The 19595-nt window shown below is 45.6% G+C and overlaps 1 protein-coding gene and 1 pseudogene across 38 annotated transcripts in view; one reads left to right on the plus strand and one right to left on the minus strand.

Annotated features, from left to right (window-relative positions):
* Window positions 1-1453: 1453 nt before the first annotated feature.
* The window catches only part of EPB41L4B (erythrocyte membrane protein band 4.1 like 4B), a 139058-nt gene continuing 120916 nt past the window's right edge, over window positions 1454-19595 (minus strand). For 10 of the 38 annotated variants that reach the window (XM_086315837.1, XM_086315832.1, XM_086315844.1 and 7 more), the window contains 4 exons: window positions 17063-17179; window positions 14762-14830; window positions 5279-5451; window positions 1454-4126 (listed from right to left, as the gene is read on the minus strand). In XM_086315837.1, coding sequence (XP_086171963.1) covers window positions 4057-4126; window positions 5279-5451; window positions 14762-14830; window positions 17063-17179 — 429 coding nt within the window. In that variant the 3' untranslated portion in view covers window positions 1454-4056. The remainder of the gene's footprint in view (window positions 4127-5278; window positions 5452-14761; window positions 14831-17062; window positions 17180-19595) is intronic. The other 28 variants (XR_015132084.1, XR_015132085.1, XR_015132086.1 and 25 more) reach the window with 7 other exon arrangements.
* On the plus strand, window positions 19372-19551 carry LOC147367772 (ATP synthase F(0) complex subunit j, mitochondrial pseudogene; annotated as a pseudogene).

The raw sequence follows: 19595 nt of genomic DNA on the forward strand, positions 1-19595 counted from the left end.
CCATCACTTCATGGCAAATAGATGGGGAAACAATGGAAACAGTGTCTGACTTTATTTTTGGGGGCTCCAAAATCACTGCAGATGGTTACTGCAGCCATGAAATTAAAAGACGCTTACTCCTTGGAAGGAAAGTTATGACCAACCTACATAGCATATTAAAAAGTAGAGACATTACTTTGTCAACAAAGGTCCATCTAGTCAAGGCTATGGTTTTTCCAGTAGTCATGTATGGATGTGAGAGTTGGACTGTGAAGAAAGCTGAGTGCCGAAGAATTGATGCTTTTGAACTGTGGTGTTGGAGAAAACTCTTGAGACTCCCTTGGACTGCAAGGAGATCCAACCAGTCCATCCTAGAGGAGATGGGTCCTGGGTGTCCATTGGAATGACTGATGTTGAAGCTGAAACTCCAATACTTTGGCCACCTGATGCCAAGAGCTGACTCATTTGAAAAGACCCTGATGCTGGGAGGGGTTGGGGGAAGGAGGAGAAGGGGACAACAAAGGATGAGATGGTTGAATGGCATCACCAACTCAATGGACATGAGGTTGAATAAATTCTGGGAGTTGGTGATGGACAGGGAGGCCTGGCGTGCTGCGGTTCATGGGGTCGCAAAGAGTTGGACACAACTGAGCGACTGAACTGAACTGATATGATATTATGAAGATGGTAAAAAAAAATACGGATTATACTTTAAAATGGTTAACATGGTGAATTTCAAGTTTTTAAAAAGCTGTGGTATTTGAGATGGTGAAAGAAAGATAAAAGTGACGTCAGAATATTCTTGTTCTATTCTGGGGGTGTAAATTTTGGGGTGAATTCAGGTGGGATCTCTCAAATTCTCTAGGACCTAGTTTTTAAATTCTTCAAACATAAGGATCTCCTATGCAGTCTACAATCCACAAACTCAGGGTTGCAGGATTCCCAGACCACTTGCATTAACTACCTACCCCCATGTCCACTGGGCTTCCCTGGTGGGTCAGACAGTAAAGAATCTGCCTGCAATGCAGGAGACCCAAGTTTGATCCCTGGGTCGGGAAGATCCCCTGGAGAAGGGAATGGCTACCCACTCCAGTATTCTTGCCTGGAGATTTCCATGGACAGAGGAGCCTTGGAGGTCTACAGTCCATTGGGTCACAGAGAGTCAGACATGACTGATTGACTGACAATTTCACTTTCCCCATGTCCACCAGGAGTCTGTGGCCCACAGTTTGGAACCCTTGCTCTGGAATGATTATGTCAGCAAGCTGATTTTTCTTCCTGGACATATGATGTGTTGTGTGATTGTACAGTACTGTTATTTTGGGTTTAAGTTTTTTTTTTTTTTAAAGGTGAAGTGACTATACCAATTCATTTTTATCGCTATGAATCTACCCAACACAATGTCATCTTCTCAGGTCCCAACTCCAAGCATCCAACATCCATGCACATAGGCAAATAACAGGACAACTGCCGAAAGGGTGGAATCCTCTTGATTTTACTGGTTAGAGTTCAGCTGCCAGAGGTACTGGGTTTTCATATACAGTAACAGCCAACTTGTTCGTGATCAGACTTCAGTGACATCGAGCTTCCGAAACATCTGTGACGCAGGGGGGCGTGGAGGAAGAAGCAGCAGGCTCAGAGCCTCCTGAGAACAATGGCCCAAAACCCATGCACCACCCCTCCTCAGACGCAAAGCCAACCTGACACGTACGCAGCACTGCCTTTCCTGGCTTCCTCAAGGAAACTTCAGTTTTGCCCCGGAGGTTTCCATCAGAGAGCAGGAGGTGAAGAGCAGAAGACTCAGAAAGCAGGTCAGAAGAGGAGGGACCGGCAGGACGTGACAACTCGGGACACAAACACTTCCCCCATATTGTACAGGAACACATTTTGTATCGTGTGCACAACAGAAAGAACGGCGAAAGCTGTTTAAATACAGCCGGGGATCGGGTAGTATGGAAGGCGGTAAAAGTTCCCAGATACCACAGTTGCCCCCAACAGCTTCACCAATAGAGCAGACAGCAGTGCAAACCATCAATGAGAAGAGTGTTAGTCTGTGAAAGGCAAGCCAAGCCCTGCAGGTTTGGACAGGCTCTTGGTGACATCACGACACCACAGCAAGGTACAAACGGGCTGATGTTTGTAATGATGACCATGACTCACCAAGAAAAGGTTAAATACTCTCCAGTGTACTCTGTTTACTAAGGCAGGGGAGTGCGTAATATATTTTAGAAAGATTTCCCTCAAAAAATATTAAAATTTTAAAGATTCATCACTTAAAAGGGTTAATCCTCTGTTATCTGAATATTTGCGTACATTACCTCATTTCACAACAATGCTAGTTAATGAGGCATTGCTTTTTTTTATGTATCATTAGTATCAAATTATTGGCACCATTCAGATTTAAGGAGAGGGAGAGGAGAGCAAAGTATACAATACAACATAAAAATACAATTCTGATACAAATATATGAGATCAATCCACTTAAGTGGTCATAAGAAATGGATGGATATTTTACACACAAGGAAATACAGCTACTAAGTCATCACATGGAAAAGTGCTCAGCTTTGCTAGCAATTAATGAAATAAAACAACCTTTTGAGAACAACTATACGTACTTATTAAACTAGCAAAAATAAATAAAAATGGCAAAACCCAATACTGGCAGAACTATCCGGTAAATAGAAATGCTTATACATTGCTGGTGGCATCAAAAATTGTAGAGGGGATTCAAGCATTCAGAGAAGATGGGAGGTTGAACTTGATGACCTTTAAGGTCCTTTCAACCAGGAGACGAGATCTTTCTAGAAAGCAATCTGACAATATGAAACAAGAGCTATAAAATACTTCATGCTCTTTGACCTTGTCATCTCTCTTTGGAGATACTCCCAAGGGAAGAATCCAAAGGAAGAAACATTTTATTTTTTACAAAGACATTCATAGCAGCACTATTTATGAGAATGAAAAATAGGCTATAACTCAAATATCTAGTAATGGCAACAAGTGAGGTTAACCACATTACATGAATACAAAGAAACTGAAAGTGGTGAGAGCAGGATCAGTGTTGAAAAGAGAAGATATGCGTTAGATGGAGGAAGTAATCAAGGATTATGTACACACTGACCATACTCATGAAAAAAATGTGTGCATGTGCATCGAGAAAGCGTGGGGAACAATTGGAGGGCCAGTTTGTGGTTAGGGGGTTCTTTTATTCCTGCAAAGTTGTTCAAGTGCATAAGAAAAATTTAAAAACACATTTCTTGAAACTATATAAAAAAGAGCAAAGTTTCTTCTGGTCAAGTTTCTATCAACAGGACATGAGTTGATCAACTTTAGAGAGAATTTTCCTTCATGGAACACCCAAATGAATCCTGCTATCAAATCCCTTTGTAAGGATTTTTAGACAATTTCAACTATTTCAGACAATTGAAGCTTTTACTTTGGGTTCAATAATAAATTCTATGTATCCCCAATAATATCATAACCCCCAAATTCACAAGTTAAATTATATTTCTGATTAAGCTGAAATAACTTCAGTCCTGGTGATTGCAACTTTCCTTTTTTAGTTCACCTACTCGTGTCTGAATAAAAATGAATGTTAAAGACTTTATAAGATCTGTGCATTTACCAGTGTAAATGAAAAACCAGCAGTAAAGAATTATTCTCTCATTAAAAATGACTCTTTAACAAACAGTCAAAGCTTGGTGCAAGTGTCAGTCATACAAAATCACATGGTTGAGACTGAGAGCAAAGGATTCCATGCCATATTAACCCCTGTGGTTATTAATATGTACACACAGGTGCTTCTGAAAAGGAATCCCGGTTTTCCCATCTTTCTTCTCCTAGGCTTACCAAATTTTGTCTCAACTACATTGAGTAGTAGGAAAACCTCTAATACTCAGGAGACAGCAAATAACTTTTCCAATAAAAGTCAAGCCAGAGGTTGGCTTTGACTGGCCATGGAGACCTGGGCGACCAGAGCACATGTTTGTATGCTGTGCTACAGCGAGCACACGAAGCCCGAAGAAAGAAAACGGACAGAAGGCACCATGCCCTCCTCCAGGCAGCCAGGGGAGAGTTTCACAGTTCGGTCATCAGCAGTCTTTTCATCATTTTCTCTCTCTCCAGTTCCTGCCGGAGTGTCTCTGCACTGAGAAAGAGGAGGCGACAAAATGGTGAGATACACGCTCAAAAATGGTAAGAGCAGCCTCGGTTTAAATGCCATTTCCCAAGCTCAGCTCCTGACTTGCTCTTTCAGGCTCCTTAAGGAACCCCTCCATTTGCCAGCCCTACAATGGCCTGAACTTGGCTGCCTATGGATTTCCCCCACCAGACTTCAGCTTCTGCAGGTACCGCTCCTCAGAGGACTGACTGTTATATACGCCATTCCTCTCTGAACCCTCAGAGCTGAACACAGGACCTGGCACGTAGCACCCTCTCAGCAACTTGAAAGTCCAGGTGTTAGTCACTCAGTTGTGTCCAACTCTTTGCGACCCCATGGACTACAGCCTGCCAGGCTCCTCTGTCCATGGAATTCTCTAGACAAGAATACTGGAGTGGGTAGCCATTCACTTCTCCAGGGGATCTCCAGCTTAATCTGAAATAGGATATAACTCAAATATCTAGTAATGGCAACAAGTGAGGTTAACCACATTACATGAATACAAAGAAACTGAAAGTGGTGAGAGCAGGATCAGTGTTGAAAAGAGAAGATATGCGTTAGATGGAGGAAGTAATCAAGGATTATGTACACACTGACCATACTCATGAAAAAAATGTGTGCATGTGCATCGAGAAAGCATGGGGAACAGTTGGAGGGCCAGTTTGTGGTTAGGGGGCTTCTGTTTTGCTCACTCTACATCCTTAGCACCTAGAATAATACTATCTAGACCTTGATGTGGAGAAGGCAATGGCACCCCACTCCAGCACTCTTGCCTAGAAAATCCCATGGACGGAGGAGCCTGTAGGCTGCAGTCCATGGGGTCTCGAAGAGTCGGACACGACTGAGCGACTTCACTTTCACTTTTCACTTTCATGCATTGGAGAAGGAAATGGCAACCCACTCCAGTGTTCTTGCCTGGAGAATCCCAGGGACGGGGGAGCCTGGTGGGCTGCCGTCTATGGGGTCACACAGAGTCGGACACGACTGAAGTGACTTAGCAGCAGCAGCAGCCTTTGATGACCTTTCAGTAAATACTTAGAGAATACATGAAGAAAAGCATGAATAAGACAGTCACAAACATCGTTGCAGATGTGACAAACACAATGAGCCTGGGCCTGGTTTCCCTGTCACCAGAGTTACCTGTCGGCACCTGCTGGTCTGACACACCTGGTTGCTGGAGAAACAGGCTTCCGAATGGTGTAGATGGTCTGCACTGTGGACACGGCCTCTGTCAAGGGCCTCAGGGTTGCTGCTGGAATCAGTGGGGAGGACTGGCCAGGACAGCACTGTACCTTACTGTCTCTAAAGTCTGCCTGGAGGGGAAACAAAAAAGAGGAAGTCAACCTCAATTTGGGTTTCATTTTCATATTGTCAGCTGTTTCCTCACCCTTACCACAGTCCCTGTCATTTTTAAATAATAGTTCATCAATAGCCTTGTATTAAACCATTTTATTTAGTGCCAGCCACTATGCTAAGTACTTTACATGTATTACCTCTTCACAATCTTTAAGGGGGAGGCCATGTTTCATCACGTTAGACACCATCATTTATAAGACACACCATTTTTTGCACACGCCACAGAGAAAAAGTAACCATTCAAATTCTGTCAGGCCCACTAGTGTAATACCTACTCTAATTTCAGAGATGTTAGAAGGTGGAAAAATGCACATCTCGGAACTGATTTTTATGGAAAAGGAAACTGAAGCTCAGAGACGTTAAGTAATCTTCCCGAGGTCACACAGTAAGCACTAAGAACCAGTATTTAGAACCAAGATTCTAAATGGGGAGAATCTTTATCTTTGAGAGTCCTGAAAGACTACTGATGAAAAATATAAGCCCCTGTTTGTTTTACAACTGCCTCCAGAGACAGAACTGAGCTGGCCTGGGCTGGAGCAATGCCAGAGAACTGACCACAAGAACAGAGCATCACAGAGTTGCTGGCATGTGATGTTTGCCACAGGGGGCTTTCACAAACGTTGGGATGTAGTGGTCACTTGTGTGGTTCCTTAGATAATGCTGGCTCATTTCTTTCCAGGGACATGGTAGGATTACACTTCCCCAGCCTACTTTTAAAAATGTTTTTTAATAAATTTTTATTTATTTATTGGCTCTGCTTCCTGGCATGCGGGACTTTAGCTCTCCAACAAGGGATCAAACCTGTGGCCCCTGCAGCGGAAGCACACAGGCTTAACCACTGGACCCCCAGGAAAGTCCCCCTCGACCCCACTTTGAAGCTGGCATGGCCAGTGCCTTGTTTTGGCCACGGAAATGAGCCAGCATGTCTTATCTCCATTGGAAGAGTTAAGTGCTGGTGTGTGATTTGTCACTTCTTTCCCCGCCTCCCCCCAACCTCTGTGACCAGCAGTGTTCTAGGTGGCAGCTGCTCCATTAGCCAGGGTCCCAGAAACAGAACAACACAGAGCAGAAGGCACAGCCCACCCATGGCAGTCACGCAGCATGAACAGGAAATTCAATTTGTCATTTAAAGCATGGCTGAGTCTAGCCTTCCTGATACAGGAGCTGGGGTAAACGTTATTTTGTTGCTTCAATAAAATGGGTGTAGGTTGGGCTTTTGATGCCAATTTTGACTCTTTCTGGAAAAAGAGGGAAATGTACTTACATACAAAGGCAATTGCGGGGAAGGTACCAGGGCCTTAGCATGAATCAAGGCAGTGGCATCAAACTTTACTAACAGTCATTATATTCCTCACTGCCATGCACTCAAAATAGGAAAAAAAGAGCCAACCTCATTTAAGAATGACCTTGTGCTCTAAGTCACTTCAGTCATGTCCAGCTCTTTGTGACCCCATGGACTGTAACCCACCAGGCTCCTTGGTCAATGGGATTCTCCAAGCAAGAATACTGGAGTGGGTTGCCATTTCCTACTCAGGGGATCTTCCCAACCCAGGGGTTGAATCCACGTTCTCTTAAGTCTTCTGAATTGGTAGTCAGGTTCTTCACCACTAGCACTACCTGAGAAGCCCACGAATGACCTCAGGGAGCTGTGAAAATCACTATCATTAAATCTCAACCCTGAGTCCTCATCTTCTTAACATTTGCTGAATGAAGACATGAATGAACCAACATTTGCTGGGACAAAGTAGGTAACATAGGGACAGGCCAGGTTAAGAAGATCATGATACAGAAATCTGACCAGAGTCAGGCAGAGGTCCTCATCTTAGACAGACCGAGGCCCTGGGCTGACTATCAAGTAGACTCAACAGGCTCAAATACAAGGTAGGAACTGGCTTCAGAGCCAACCAAGGAGTCTGGTTGTTGAATTCAGGCACAAGGTCAATGCTGGATCAACTACCATGATAACTGTATGGAGTTACCTGGAGCTGCTGACCTCCCCCTTCACTGTGGACAGGATAGGTCAGGGAGTCTCTGGAGAGGCCAACTCAAGGTCAAGTATCTTGACCTTGGTAGGGAGGAAAAGAGAATATGATGCACAGGAGGAAGAAAATTAGGAAGCTGAAGCTTATGAATTTGGCTTCCATTACCATCAAGCTGTTGGTATTAAAAACTTGCTAATTATAATCTCCAGTTTAGTCCTCTCTCCTGATACAGACTTGAATATCCAACTGCCAAAAAGCAAAAGGCAAAAGAAAAAGGCAAATGAGAAAAGGAAAGTATATATATATATCTGAATCCAGAGTTCCAAAGAATAGCAAGGAGAGATAAGAAAGACTTCCTCAGTGATCAATGCAAAGAAATAGAGGAAAACAATAGAATGGGAAAGACTAGTGATCCCTTCAAGAAAATTAGAGATACCAGGGAAATATTTCATGCAAAGTTGGGCACAATTAAGGACAAAAATGGTATGGACCTAACAGAAGAAGAAGATATTAAGAAGAGGTGGCAAGAATACACAGAAGAACTGTACAAAAAAGATCTTCATGACCCAGATAATCACAATGGTGTGATCACTCATCTAGAGCCACACATCCTGGAATGCCAAGTCAAGTGGGCCTGAGGAAGCATAACTATGAACAAAGCTAGTGGAGGTGATGGAATTCCAGTTGAGCTATTTCAAATCCTAAAAGATGATGCTGTGAAAGTGCTGCACTCAATATGCCAGCAAATTTAGAAAACTCAGCAGTGGCCACAGGGCTGGAAAAGGTCAGTTTTCATTCCAATCCCAAAGAAAAGCAATGCCAAAGAATGCTCAAACTATAGCACAATAGCACTCATCTCACACGCTAGCAAAGTAATGCTCAAAATTCTCCAAGCCAGGCTTCAACAGTATGTGAACAAAGAACTTCCAGATGTTCAAGCTGATGTAGAAAAGGCAGAGGAAACAGAGATCAAATTGCCAACATCTGCTGGATCATAGAAATGCAAGAGAATCCCAGAAAAACATCTATTTCTGCTTCACTGACTATGCTAAAGTCTTTGACTGTGTGGATCACAACAAACTGTGGAAAACTCTTCAAGAGATGGGAATACCTGACCACCTTACCTGCTCCTGAGAAATCTGTATGCAGGTCAAGAAGCAATAGTTAGAACTGGACATGGAACAATGGACTGGTTCCAAATTGGGAAAGGAGTATGTTAAGGCTGTATATTGTCACCCTGCTTATTTAAGTTATATGCAGAGTTCAGTTCAGTCACTCAGCCATGTCCAACTCTTTGTGACCCCATGAACTGCAGCACGCCAGGCCTCCCTGTCCATCACCAACTCCTGGAGTCCACCCAAACCCATGTCCATTGTGTCGGTGATGCCATCCAACCATCTCATCCTCTGTTGTCCCCTTCTCCTCCCGCCCTCAATCTTTCCCAGCATCAGGGTCTTTTCAAATGAGTCAGCTGTTCTCATCAGGCAGCCAAAGTATTGGAGTTTCAGCTTCAATGTCAGTCCTTCCAATGAACACCCAGGACTGATCTCCTTTACGATGGACTGGTTGGATATCCTTGCAGTCCAGGGGACTCTCAAGAGTCTTCTCCAACACCACAGTTCACAAGCATCAATTCTTCAGCACTCAGCTTTCTTCACAATCCAACTCTCACATCCATACATGACTACTGGACAAACCATAGCCTTAACTAGACGGACCTTTGTTGGCAAAGTAATGTCTCTGCTTTGAATATGCCGTCTGGTTGGTCATAACTTTCCTTCCAAGGAGTAAGCGTCTTTTAATTTCACGGCTGCAGTCACCATCTGCAGTGATTTTGGAGCCCCCCAAAATAAAGTCAGCCACTGTTTCCACTGTTTTTCTTTCTATTGGCCATGAAGTGATGGGACCAGATGCCATGATCTTCGTTTTCTGAATGTTGAGCTTTAAGCCAACTTTTTCACTGTCTTCTTTCACTTTCATCAAGAGGCTCTTTAGTTCCTCTTCACTTTCTGCCATAAGGGTGGTGTCATCTGCATATATGAGGTTATTAATATTTCTCCCGGCAATCTTGATTCCAGCTTGTGCTTCCTCCTGCCCAGCGTTTCTCATGATGTACTCTGCATAGAAGTTAAATACGCAGGGTGACAATATACAGCCTTGACGTACTCCTTGTTCTCTTTGGAACCAGTCTGTTGTTCTATGTCCAGTTCTAACTGTTGCTTCCTGACCTGCATACAGGTTTCTCAAGAGGCAGGTCAGGTGGTCTGGTATTCCCATCTCTTTCAGAATTTTCCACAATTTATTGTGATCCGTAGAGTCAAAGGCTTTGGCATCATCAATAAAGCAGAAATAGATGTTTTTCTGGAACTCTCTTGCTTTTTCGATTATCCAGCAGATGTTGGCAATTTGATCTCTGGTTCCTCTGCCTTTTCTAAAACCAGCTTGAACATCTGGAAGTTCATGGTTCACATATTGCTGAAGCCTGGCTTGGAGAATTTTGAGCATTACTTTACTAGCATGTGGGATGAGTGCAATTGTGCGGTAGTTTGAGCATTCTTTGGCATTGCCTTTCTTTGGGATTGGAATGAAAACTGACCTTTTCCAGTCCAGTGGCCACTGCTGAGTTTTCCAAATTTGCTGACATGTTGAGTGTAGCACTTTCACAGCATCATCTTTCAGGATTTGAAATAGCTTAACTGGAATTCGATCGCCTCTACTAGCTTTGTTCTTAGTGATGTTTCCTAAGGCCCACCTGACTTCACATTCCAGGATGTCTGGCTTTAGGTGAGTGTGGGTGATCACACCTTCATGATGATCTGGGTCATGAAGATCTTTTTTGTACAGTTCTTATGTGTATTCTTGCCACTTTCTTAATAGCTTCTGCTTCTGTTAGGTCCATACCATTTCTGTCCTTTACTGAGCCCATCTTTGCATGAAATGTTCCCTTCTCTAATTTTCTTGAAGAGATTTCTAGTTTTTCCCATTCTATTGTTTTCCTCTATTTTTTGCCTTGATCACTGAGGAAGGCTTTCTTATCTGTCCTTGCTATTCTTTGGAACTCTGCATTCAGATGGGTATATCTTTCCTTTTCTCCTTTGCTTTTCACTTCTCTTCTTTTCACAGCTATTTGTAAGGCCTCCTCAGACAGCCATTTTGCTTTTTTGCATTTCTTTTTCTTGGGGGGATGGTCTTGCTCCCTGTCTCCTGTACAATGTCACGAACCTCCGTCCATAGTTCATCAGGCACTCTGTCTATCAGATCTAATCCCTTAAATCTATTTCTCAGTTCCACTGTATAGTCATAAGGGATTTGATTTAGGTCACATGATACAGAGTACATCATGTGAAATGCCAGGCTGGATGAAGCACAAGCTGGAATCAAGATTGCCAGGAAAAATATCAATAACCTCAGATATGCAGATGCCACCACCCATATGGCAGAAAGTGAAGAGGAACCAAAGAGACTCTTGATGAAAGTGAAAGAGGAGAGTGAAAAACCTGCTTAAAATTAAACATTCAAAAAGTGAAGATCATGGCATCTGGTCCCATCACTTCATGGGAAATAGATGGGGAAACAATGCAAACAGTGTCAGACTTTATTTATTTAGGCTCCAAAGTCACTGCAGATGGTGACTGCAGCCATGAAATTAAAAGATGCTTGCTCCTTGGAAGAAAAGCTATGACAAACTTATATAGCATATTAAAAAGCAGAGACATTACTTTGCCAACAAAGGTCCATCTAGTCAAAGCTATGGTTTTTCCAGTGGTCATGTACAGATTTGACAGTTGGACCACAAAGAAAGCTGAGCACCAAAGAATTGATGCTTTTGAACTATGGTGTTGGAGAAGACTCTTGAGAGACCCTTGGACAGCAATGAGATCAAACCAGTCAATACTAAGGGAAATCAATCCTGAATATTCATTGGAAGGACTGATGCTAAAGTTGAAGCTCCAGTACTTTGGCCACCTGATGGGAAGAACTGACTCATTAGAAAAGACCCTGATGCTGGAAAATATTGAAGGCAGGAAGAGAAGGGGATGACAGAGCATTAGATGGTTGGATGGCATCATCGACTCAATGGACATGAGTTTGAGTAAGCTCCGGGAGTTGGTGATGGACAGGGAGGCCTGGCGCACTGCAGTCCATGGGTTTGCAGAGTCAGACACGACTGAGTAACTGAACTGAACTGATCCAGCTGCCCATTCACTATTTCCATCCAGGCATCCAAGGCATTTCTAACACATTTGCAAGAGGCAAATTCATTATTCCTCCTGGTTCAGTCTTCCCTAAGATTTCCTTGTCTCTGAATGCACCCACTCTCCATCCACATTCTGTAAGTCAGAAATCTTAGAGCTATTTCTGGCCCTTTCTCTCCCTCATCCAATCCAGTTCCTCACCAGCCTCTTAAATATTTCCCTTATCTGTGCACATCTATCCACCTCCACCATCAACAGCATTCCGGGCCAAGCTCTCTGCCTTCTTTCCCTTGAACTACTGTTCGAGGTTTCTAGACGACTGCTCAGAGCCCACCCTGCCTGACCCCAGCTCCTCTCACTGCCATCACAGGGGTCATCACCAAACACAGCTGCCCTGGCCCTGCCCTGCTCAGAGTCCTTCAAAGGCTTCTCGCTGAAGGACTTCCCATCTGAGCTCAGCCAAGCATGGCTGTGCCCGGCAGGGTGTGTCCCTGCTTTCCTCCCCGTCCTCCTCTCATGCCCCACACCCTTGCTCTCTGCCTTCTGTGCCCACTGGCCTCAGTTCAGTCCCCTGGAGGTGGGATGCCCCCTCTGCCCCAGGACTCTGGCTCATGCTGCTCCCTCTGCCTGCTCTAGCTGCCTTCAAGCCACTCTTGCCCTGTTCTTCAAAGTCCCAGCATGGTTTCTGACATTGGCTTCCTGCTCCATCTTGGCCCCTGGCTTTTCAGGAAGGGCTTCCCTGGGTGTCTCACAGCACTGCCAAGGCTGGGCAGCAGGCCAGAGTGCCTGCCATGGCCAGCAGAGGAAGTGGAGCCGGAGCCTCCAGCTAAGGAAGCTGTGCCCAGCCAAACTGCCGGGGCCAGATGAGTATCTGGCAGCAGCACTGAATGCCTGGTCCAGCCCCTGTGTCTCTGCCCTCTGTTCCTTAAAAGACAGGTGCTGGAAGCTGATCATGACCCTAGTGCAGATTGTTCTGCATGTGTGCATGCTAAGTCACTGCGGTTGTGTCCGCTCTGTGTGACCTCATGGACTGTAGCTCACCAGGCTCCTCTACCCGTGGGATTCTCCAGCAAGAACACTGAAAAGCGGGTGGCCATGCCCTTCCCCAGGGGCTCTTCCTGACCCAGGAACAGAACTCACATCTCTTATGTCTCCTCTATTTGCAAGCTGGTTCTTTACCAGTAGCACCACATGGGAAGCCCCATGGATTGTTCTAGAAACCTGCTTTTGTCTCTGCACAGACTGTTGAACACCTTCCCAGGTCTGTTCATCCTCAGACCTGAATCAGCCACTGCTCACACCCTCCTGTCCATATGGCTGAAGCCACCTCAGGTAGTGACAATCAGCCAGCCCCTGAGACTGCACTTTGAGCTATCCCTAGGGCACCACACAGCCCGCCCAGAAGATCCTCTAGATTGACCTTTGGAAGGAACCTCAGGGACCATGTGGTTCTAGGAATTGCAAACTCTGATCCCTGGGAGGAAGAGGGAGGGAGAGGAAAGAGGCATGCATGGGTATTCAATTATGCCCAACTTTTTGTAACTCCATGGACTGTAGCCCCCCAGGATCCTCTGTCCATTGGATTTTCCAGGCAAGAATACTGGAGGGGGTTACCATTTCCTTCTCCAAAGGATCTTCCCGACCCAGGGGATTGAACCTGCCTCTCCTGCATTAGGAGGCAGATTCTTTACCACTGAGCCACCAGGGAAGCCTCAGGAGAGAGAGGAGGGAGCCTAAACTCCCTACTTCTGCTCATCAGAGAGTGAGCTTCTGTACAAGCTCTTAATTAAAGAAAAAAGTCGAGGAGCTGAAGAGAATCTTGAAAATCATCGAACTCTCTCACTTTGCAGATGAGGAAACTACAACATTTAAATGTTTAAAAACATTTCAGCAGTTTGCAGAGAGTTTAAATAAGCTGCTCAGCGACACAGAGAGCCATGGCAACAGGAAAGCCGGTTGTCATGACTACCTGCTCTTTTTATTACACCACCCTGCCTCTCCAGCATTGAGGAACAACAATTCTACTTGACATTCGTGGGATGGTCTGAGCATGGTCGAGTACTTTCAAGTTCTTGATCCCTTTTGACACTTGCCTCAACCAGATATGAGGAGGAGGATGTTCTTATTACTATTTCCATTTTAAATAAAAGGAGACTGGTGCTCAGAGTGGCAAAATTTTAACTTAAAATCATAAATCATACCATTATCAAGATGCAGATCCAACCCCAAAGTATTGAAAACAGAGAATCTGATAAATGCATGTACATGCATGTTCATAGCAGTATTATTCACAGTAGCCAAAAAGTGGGGAGAACCCAAAACCCATCCATGAATGGATGGATCAACAAATTGTGGTATATAAGTGCAATGGAATATTATTCCTCCATAAGAAGAAATAAAATACTGATACATCCTACAGCATACTAGACACAGGTCACATAGTGTATGATCCTATTTTTATGGAATATCCAAACTAGGCAAATCCAAAGAGACAAAATGCAAATCGGTGGCTGACAAGGGCCAGAGTGAAGGGGGAAATGGGGATGACTACTGACTGGGTATGAGATTTCCTTTGGGGGTGATGGGAAGGTTTTAGAATTAGAGGTGGTAGTTGCATGACACTGAATGTACTAAATGCCACTAAACTGTCACTTCAAAAATTGTTAATTTTATGTTACATGAAGCTCACCTCAATAAAATAAAATAACTGGAAAATGCTGACCCCCAAACCCCAACTTCTTCTCAGCCTCACAGAGTTCACAGCGATCAAAAGAAGCTGTTGGTGGGGCTTCCCTGGTGGTCCAGTGGTTAAAAACCCACCTTCCAATGCAGGGGATGCAGGTTTCATCCCTGGTCCAGGAACTAAGATCCCATATGCCCCGGGGCAACTAAACCCGTGCGCCACAACTAGAGAGAAGCCCATGCACTAAAAAAAAAAAAAATCCCACATGTCGCAACTAAGAAACAACGCAGCCAAAAATAAATAAATACACACGAGCTGTTGGCATCATCGGCTGGCAGTCCTCAGGAAAGCAAGCCACCGGGGAACTATGTCTTAAAACACGGATCTGTTTTCCAGATCTACTTACGGTAAACTGTGGCCCTGTTATGAAAGGATCAGGAAAAGGGGTCACTGTATCAGCCGGGAATGTTTTTATCTTCAAAAAAGAGACAGAGAAGAGTGTTACTTTCAGATTAGAAAACAAAGCTTTGAAATCTTTGGCAGCACACTTTTAAACTGAACTGAAGGATACAGGAGCACACACACCGAGCCTTCCTCGCTTGCTGAGGAAGTAAACCAAGGGCCCCTACAAGAGTTGCCTAGCGGCTGTATCTGAGCCTGGAGTTGTGCCATACGGCCAGGCCTCTGCACGGAAGACAGGCTGGAGTCTTGTGTTTGCTGGGCCTCACCCTGACCGTAGCCAGGGGGTGTAATGAGGAGGCAAGGGTGATGTGGGGGCCTGCTGATGGCCCCTCTGCAGCTGTGGGGAATGGACTGGACGCCACTGATAGGGAACAGAGTCTATCAGAGTGGACAGAGTACCAGGAGGCCTGGACCAATCAGGCCAGGAGGGCTCGCTGTCCGTTCACTTTAGTTGTCGGGCTCCCTGTAAACTCTGGGCAATAGAGGGAAACCTCAGGGGAACCTGGGTAAGCCTGGAAGATTCCTACCACCATGGCCTTGGGGACAGAAGGCATGGTGATCACAAGTGCCCTGTGCTGGTGTCTGGAGAGGGTTATCCTGCAGGATCAGGTAGTGCCAACTGGCCATCAAGAGCCTTTGCTTCCATTTCTTTCTCTTGGGTCATTTCACCTTTGGCCTCCTAGAGGCCTTTGGAGGACAGGGGGCGGGGAGGGGTTGTTTCTTTAAGCTGGCCTCGAAGACTGCCAGCAGGCCCAGGGTCCTGATGGCTGGCACCAGCTTTGTCTGCAGCCTCGGGGCACAGCAGCTGCCTGCTGGTGGACGCACATCGTTCCACTCCCACCAGAGGGCTGCAGCCGAGACACCAAGGCCACCACTTCCCACGTGCAGTCGCTTTAGTGCATTTCAGGGTCTTGCCTACGGACAATAGTTACCTGATGGCTTTGAATCATTCTAATAGGGGGTAAGATAGGGATGCACAGGAACACATCAGATCAGACCCAAATCTGCTGAGGGTTTCTGAGGGAGTTGAGTAGGTCTCAACTCAACCCATCTAGAAATGACAATGTCCTTGCAGTGAGCACTGAGATGTCTAATCCAAGCCTGCTCGCCCCTCCCCCAAACTCTCTTTTCAAACATCTCAAAATTCCCATGGACCCAGGTGCCAGTTTGCGTTCTTGGTAGTGACTACCTGCTGTGCAGCAAGTAAAGGACTGGGGGAAGCCTTACTCCTTGCAGGGCTTAATGGTTCAAAGTGGTGTGCTGAGACCAACAGCAATGTCAAAGTAACATACAGAATAGACTCAGACCACCGTGAAATAAAAGGGAAAAAGAGGATTATTCTTGCTATTAAAGAAATGCAAGAGTTGGCAACATCAAAGAGTTATTTTATACCTGCTCTAAAGAAGAAAAAGATATTCCAACAGTTACCCTCTGGGTTGCTGAGCTCTGACAAAGCACATACACTCTCCTGACGGTGCTGTCGTTGGTATCACCACATTGGAATGGGGGCAAAGCCAAAGTTGCAATATTGAACCCAGCAGGTTCCGGCCTGAAAAAATAAAGCCCCTGATGCACAAGTTATATGTGTTCCCTGGAGCAGTGACAAACTGGAAACAAAGCACACGTCCTGCAGGAAGGAGTTTGTTAGGTAGATGGTGGACCGTTCACTTGATGGAATACAAAGAACGTGGTACCAAGAACAAGCTAGAAGCAATACAACGGTAAGCGAAAAGAGGAAAACGGTAGGTGACATGGATGCTATGATTTAACTATGTAAAACTGTGAATGAATATAAATAAATATTAGAAGGAAACATGCAAAAATGAAAAAAAAAAATTGTGCCAGGTTGGGATTACAGGAGATTCCTTTCAAGTCATTATGTAATTCTCATATCGTCATCTTGATAAACAGCAGGAAAAGACAAGTTAAAAGCTTTTGTTTGCAACAGAAATGCAACTAAGAGTGTTCTCTCTGCGGAAAGCATCTATGCACATCATGGCTCTAGGAAAACAAACTCTTCACGGTTCTTGAGACCTACAGAGAAAGGGGTGGGACCACGGTCGTGAGTCCCAGTTTGACCAGGGCTGGTTGGACTTCAAACTCTGCGTCCATCCTGGAGTGACAGCCCCTGCGGCCCAGGCTCCTCCGGGGTCCGGTGCTCGTGCACACCCCAGGGGCTGCCGCCTGGTGCTCCTGCCCGCCTCACCTCTCCTGGCCAGGCCCCTCTCCCTGCCAGGGTACCTACCAGCCTCGTTTTGATTGGAGGGTGCATGCAAACTCCAGTGGTCTCTTCCTTCATGGGGAGAGAGAGTGGAGGAGAACAGCGAGAGTGGGCACAGTGGGGGGCGCTGGCGGGCTCTGCCTGCTCACGAGGAGAGGAGAGAAGGGGAGGACGAGGTGGTGAGAGAAGGGGGGAGGAGATAAGGGAGGGGAAGGAGAGAAAGATAGCACAGTGCAAGATGGATCTGTCAACTCCAGTCTGCTCTCCAGCCAGCCTCACCCACAGCCTCCTTCCAGCCTCTGGCCACCTGACTTCTGGTCCCTCCCGCTTCCCTCTTCTCTCCGCCTTCTCTCCTCCTCCCCAGCCCTCCTCAGTCTGCTCCACTGTCTGGGCAGAAGGGCCCATCAAAACTCTCTTGCCAGGACTGGCAGGTGGGGGCCATCTCCTGTGCCAACCGCACAGGACCGGTATGCTGTTGAGGATGCTAAAGCATTACCCAGGCCAAGCCAGAAAGAGCTCAGATGAATCGGTGAAGATGGCCGTGGGGGCAAATTGAGCAATGGCCACACGCTTGAGAGTGTCGGCCTTCCATGCCCAGCGGCCTCCTACACTCTGCTAAACGAGGACCCACATTACGATGGACAGGTGAGTAGAGAGCTCCAAGAAAGAGGCACATCAGTGAGGAGAAATACAGAGGTCAAGACCGCATCTGTCATGGCTCTTTATCTGTGTTCAGAAGACCTGCTGGCCATGATCCCCCTCCCACATTTATGGCCCCAGGCCTTGGCATCTGGTCTAGGCACTCGGGGGAAGGGGAGCCTTGCTGCTTAGCTGGAAGCTACCAAGCACTGTGAGAAAATGCCATGTCACTCTTGGGATCCTGGATTCCCCGGTTTTGTTGTTTAGTCGCTGAGTCGTGTCCGACTCTTTTTGCGACCCCATGGACTGTGGCCCACCAGGCTACTCTGTCCGTGGGATTTCCCAAGCAAGAGTCCTGGAGTGGGTTCCCATGTCCTTATTACCCAGCCCCAGAGCTAAACAGTGCCATGCACCCAGCAGAGATCCGACAGCTTGTACTAGTGAGGATGAGGACGGTGAGGAGAGAAAGCTCTGATGTTAGGAGAGTCACTGACAGGGTTAGTGTGAGTCTTAGGAAAGAACCATTCACTCCAGAGAACAAATACATGTGTCTTTTCGCTCAAGAGCATTTTCTTAAGTCATTGGTATGATTCTGCCATGATGGATCAAGGACAGCCTCTGGGAAAGTTTCACTGAAAAATTATCGAGAACATTGCAGCCTTATTTTTCATCTCCAGATGGATCTAACGCCATCCATAGACAGTCCAGTCCTAGACAATTTCCAAGGGGCTTTTACAGCCATATTCCCAGTGGCCTTCAACACAGCCTTGTTTTATTATTCAGATGTGGGAGAGGCAGAAATGACATTTGCAAAGCCTAAGTCCATGGGTTTAGACCCTCTTGTCCATTGTTTCTAAGTCCATTTTTCAGAAACAAGGGAGTTCACATTAGTCACCTAAAGTTAAGTTTGACCAGCCTACTTAAAACCTCCCCTTCTGGTCCTCGGGACAAATCCCATGTTCTACAGGATGCTATCTAAGGCATGAATCACCAGAAAACATGGACATTCTGCCTTGAGGCCAAAATGTGTATTGGCCACCAGAGTCTGAATTGAAGATTATAATGGATATATAGGATATTTAATACCCTATATTAATATATAGGATATTTGCCTAGCATCAGATTTATTGGTAAAGATTTATTGGTAAAGAAATGCTGGTCCATTCCACAAGCATCTCTGACCTCTCTAAATGGAGATTTAGAACTTAGATTTTTAAATGCATCTGAGTAGATTTAAACAAAAGAATATCCCTGGGGTTCCCACACTTCCGACTCGTAGTAAATGAATAGGAAATAAGATAACACGTGTAATAGGATACTACTCTGAAATACCATTTATATTTTCTCCTGGTATTTCTTTTCCTCCTAGGGTCTTTTCTATACCCACACAGCTAGGTTCTGAGTGGCTTCTGAGTTTCAAAATCTGACCTTTTGGGGGAATAGAAAGGTTTAGGTATAGATAAATGATGGTTAAAATGTGTAAGTTTTCAAAAGAGATTGCCAGCTTGAAGATTCACAGGGGAATTCACAGAGGAAGGGAGGAGGGGTAGACATGAGTGAGTGCTGAGCAAAGGGGCTCTGTGCCCCCTCATTCTCTAATGGAGGCTGGGGGACAAGGATGAAAGAGCAGAGGGGAGTGACCTTTCTGACGCATTTTGAGTTGGCGCTGCCTGAGCCGCTGGTCCTGTGCCAAGATGCTGCAAAGCCTTATTAAGAATGTTTGGATCCCCATGAAGACCTACTATACCCAAGTTTACCAGATGTGGGTAGGAATGGGATTGGTGGGCTTCATCGTTTATAAAATCAGGAGTGCTGATAAAAGAAGTAAAGCCTTGGAAGCTTCCAGTCCTACACCTGCTCATGGTTATCGCTAACCAGCTTTCCCTGGACGAGATGTCTGTCTGACTGTGTTATGGGA

Source organism: Bos grunniens, chromosome 8 (assembly GCF_055505025.1).
Source record: "Bos grunniens cultivar Pamir isolate PY7600 chromosome 8, Bosgru_T2T1.0, whole genome shotgun sequence".
Lineage (NCBI taxonomy): Eukaryota > Metazoa > Chordata > Mammalia > Artiodactyla > Bovidae > Bos > Bos grunniens.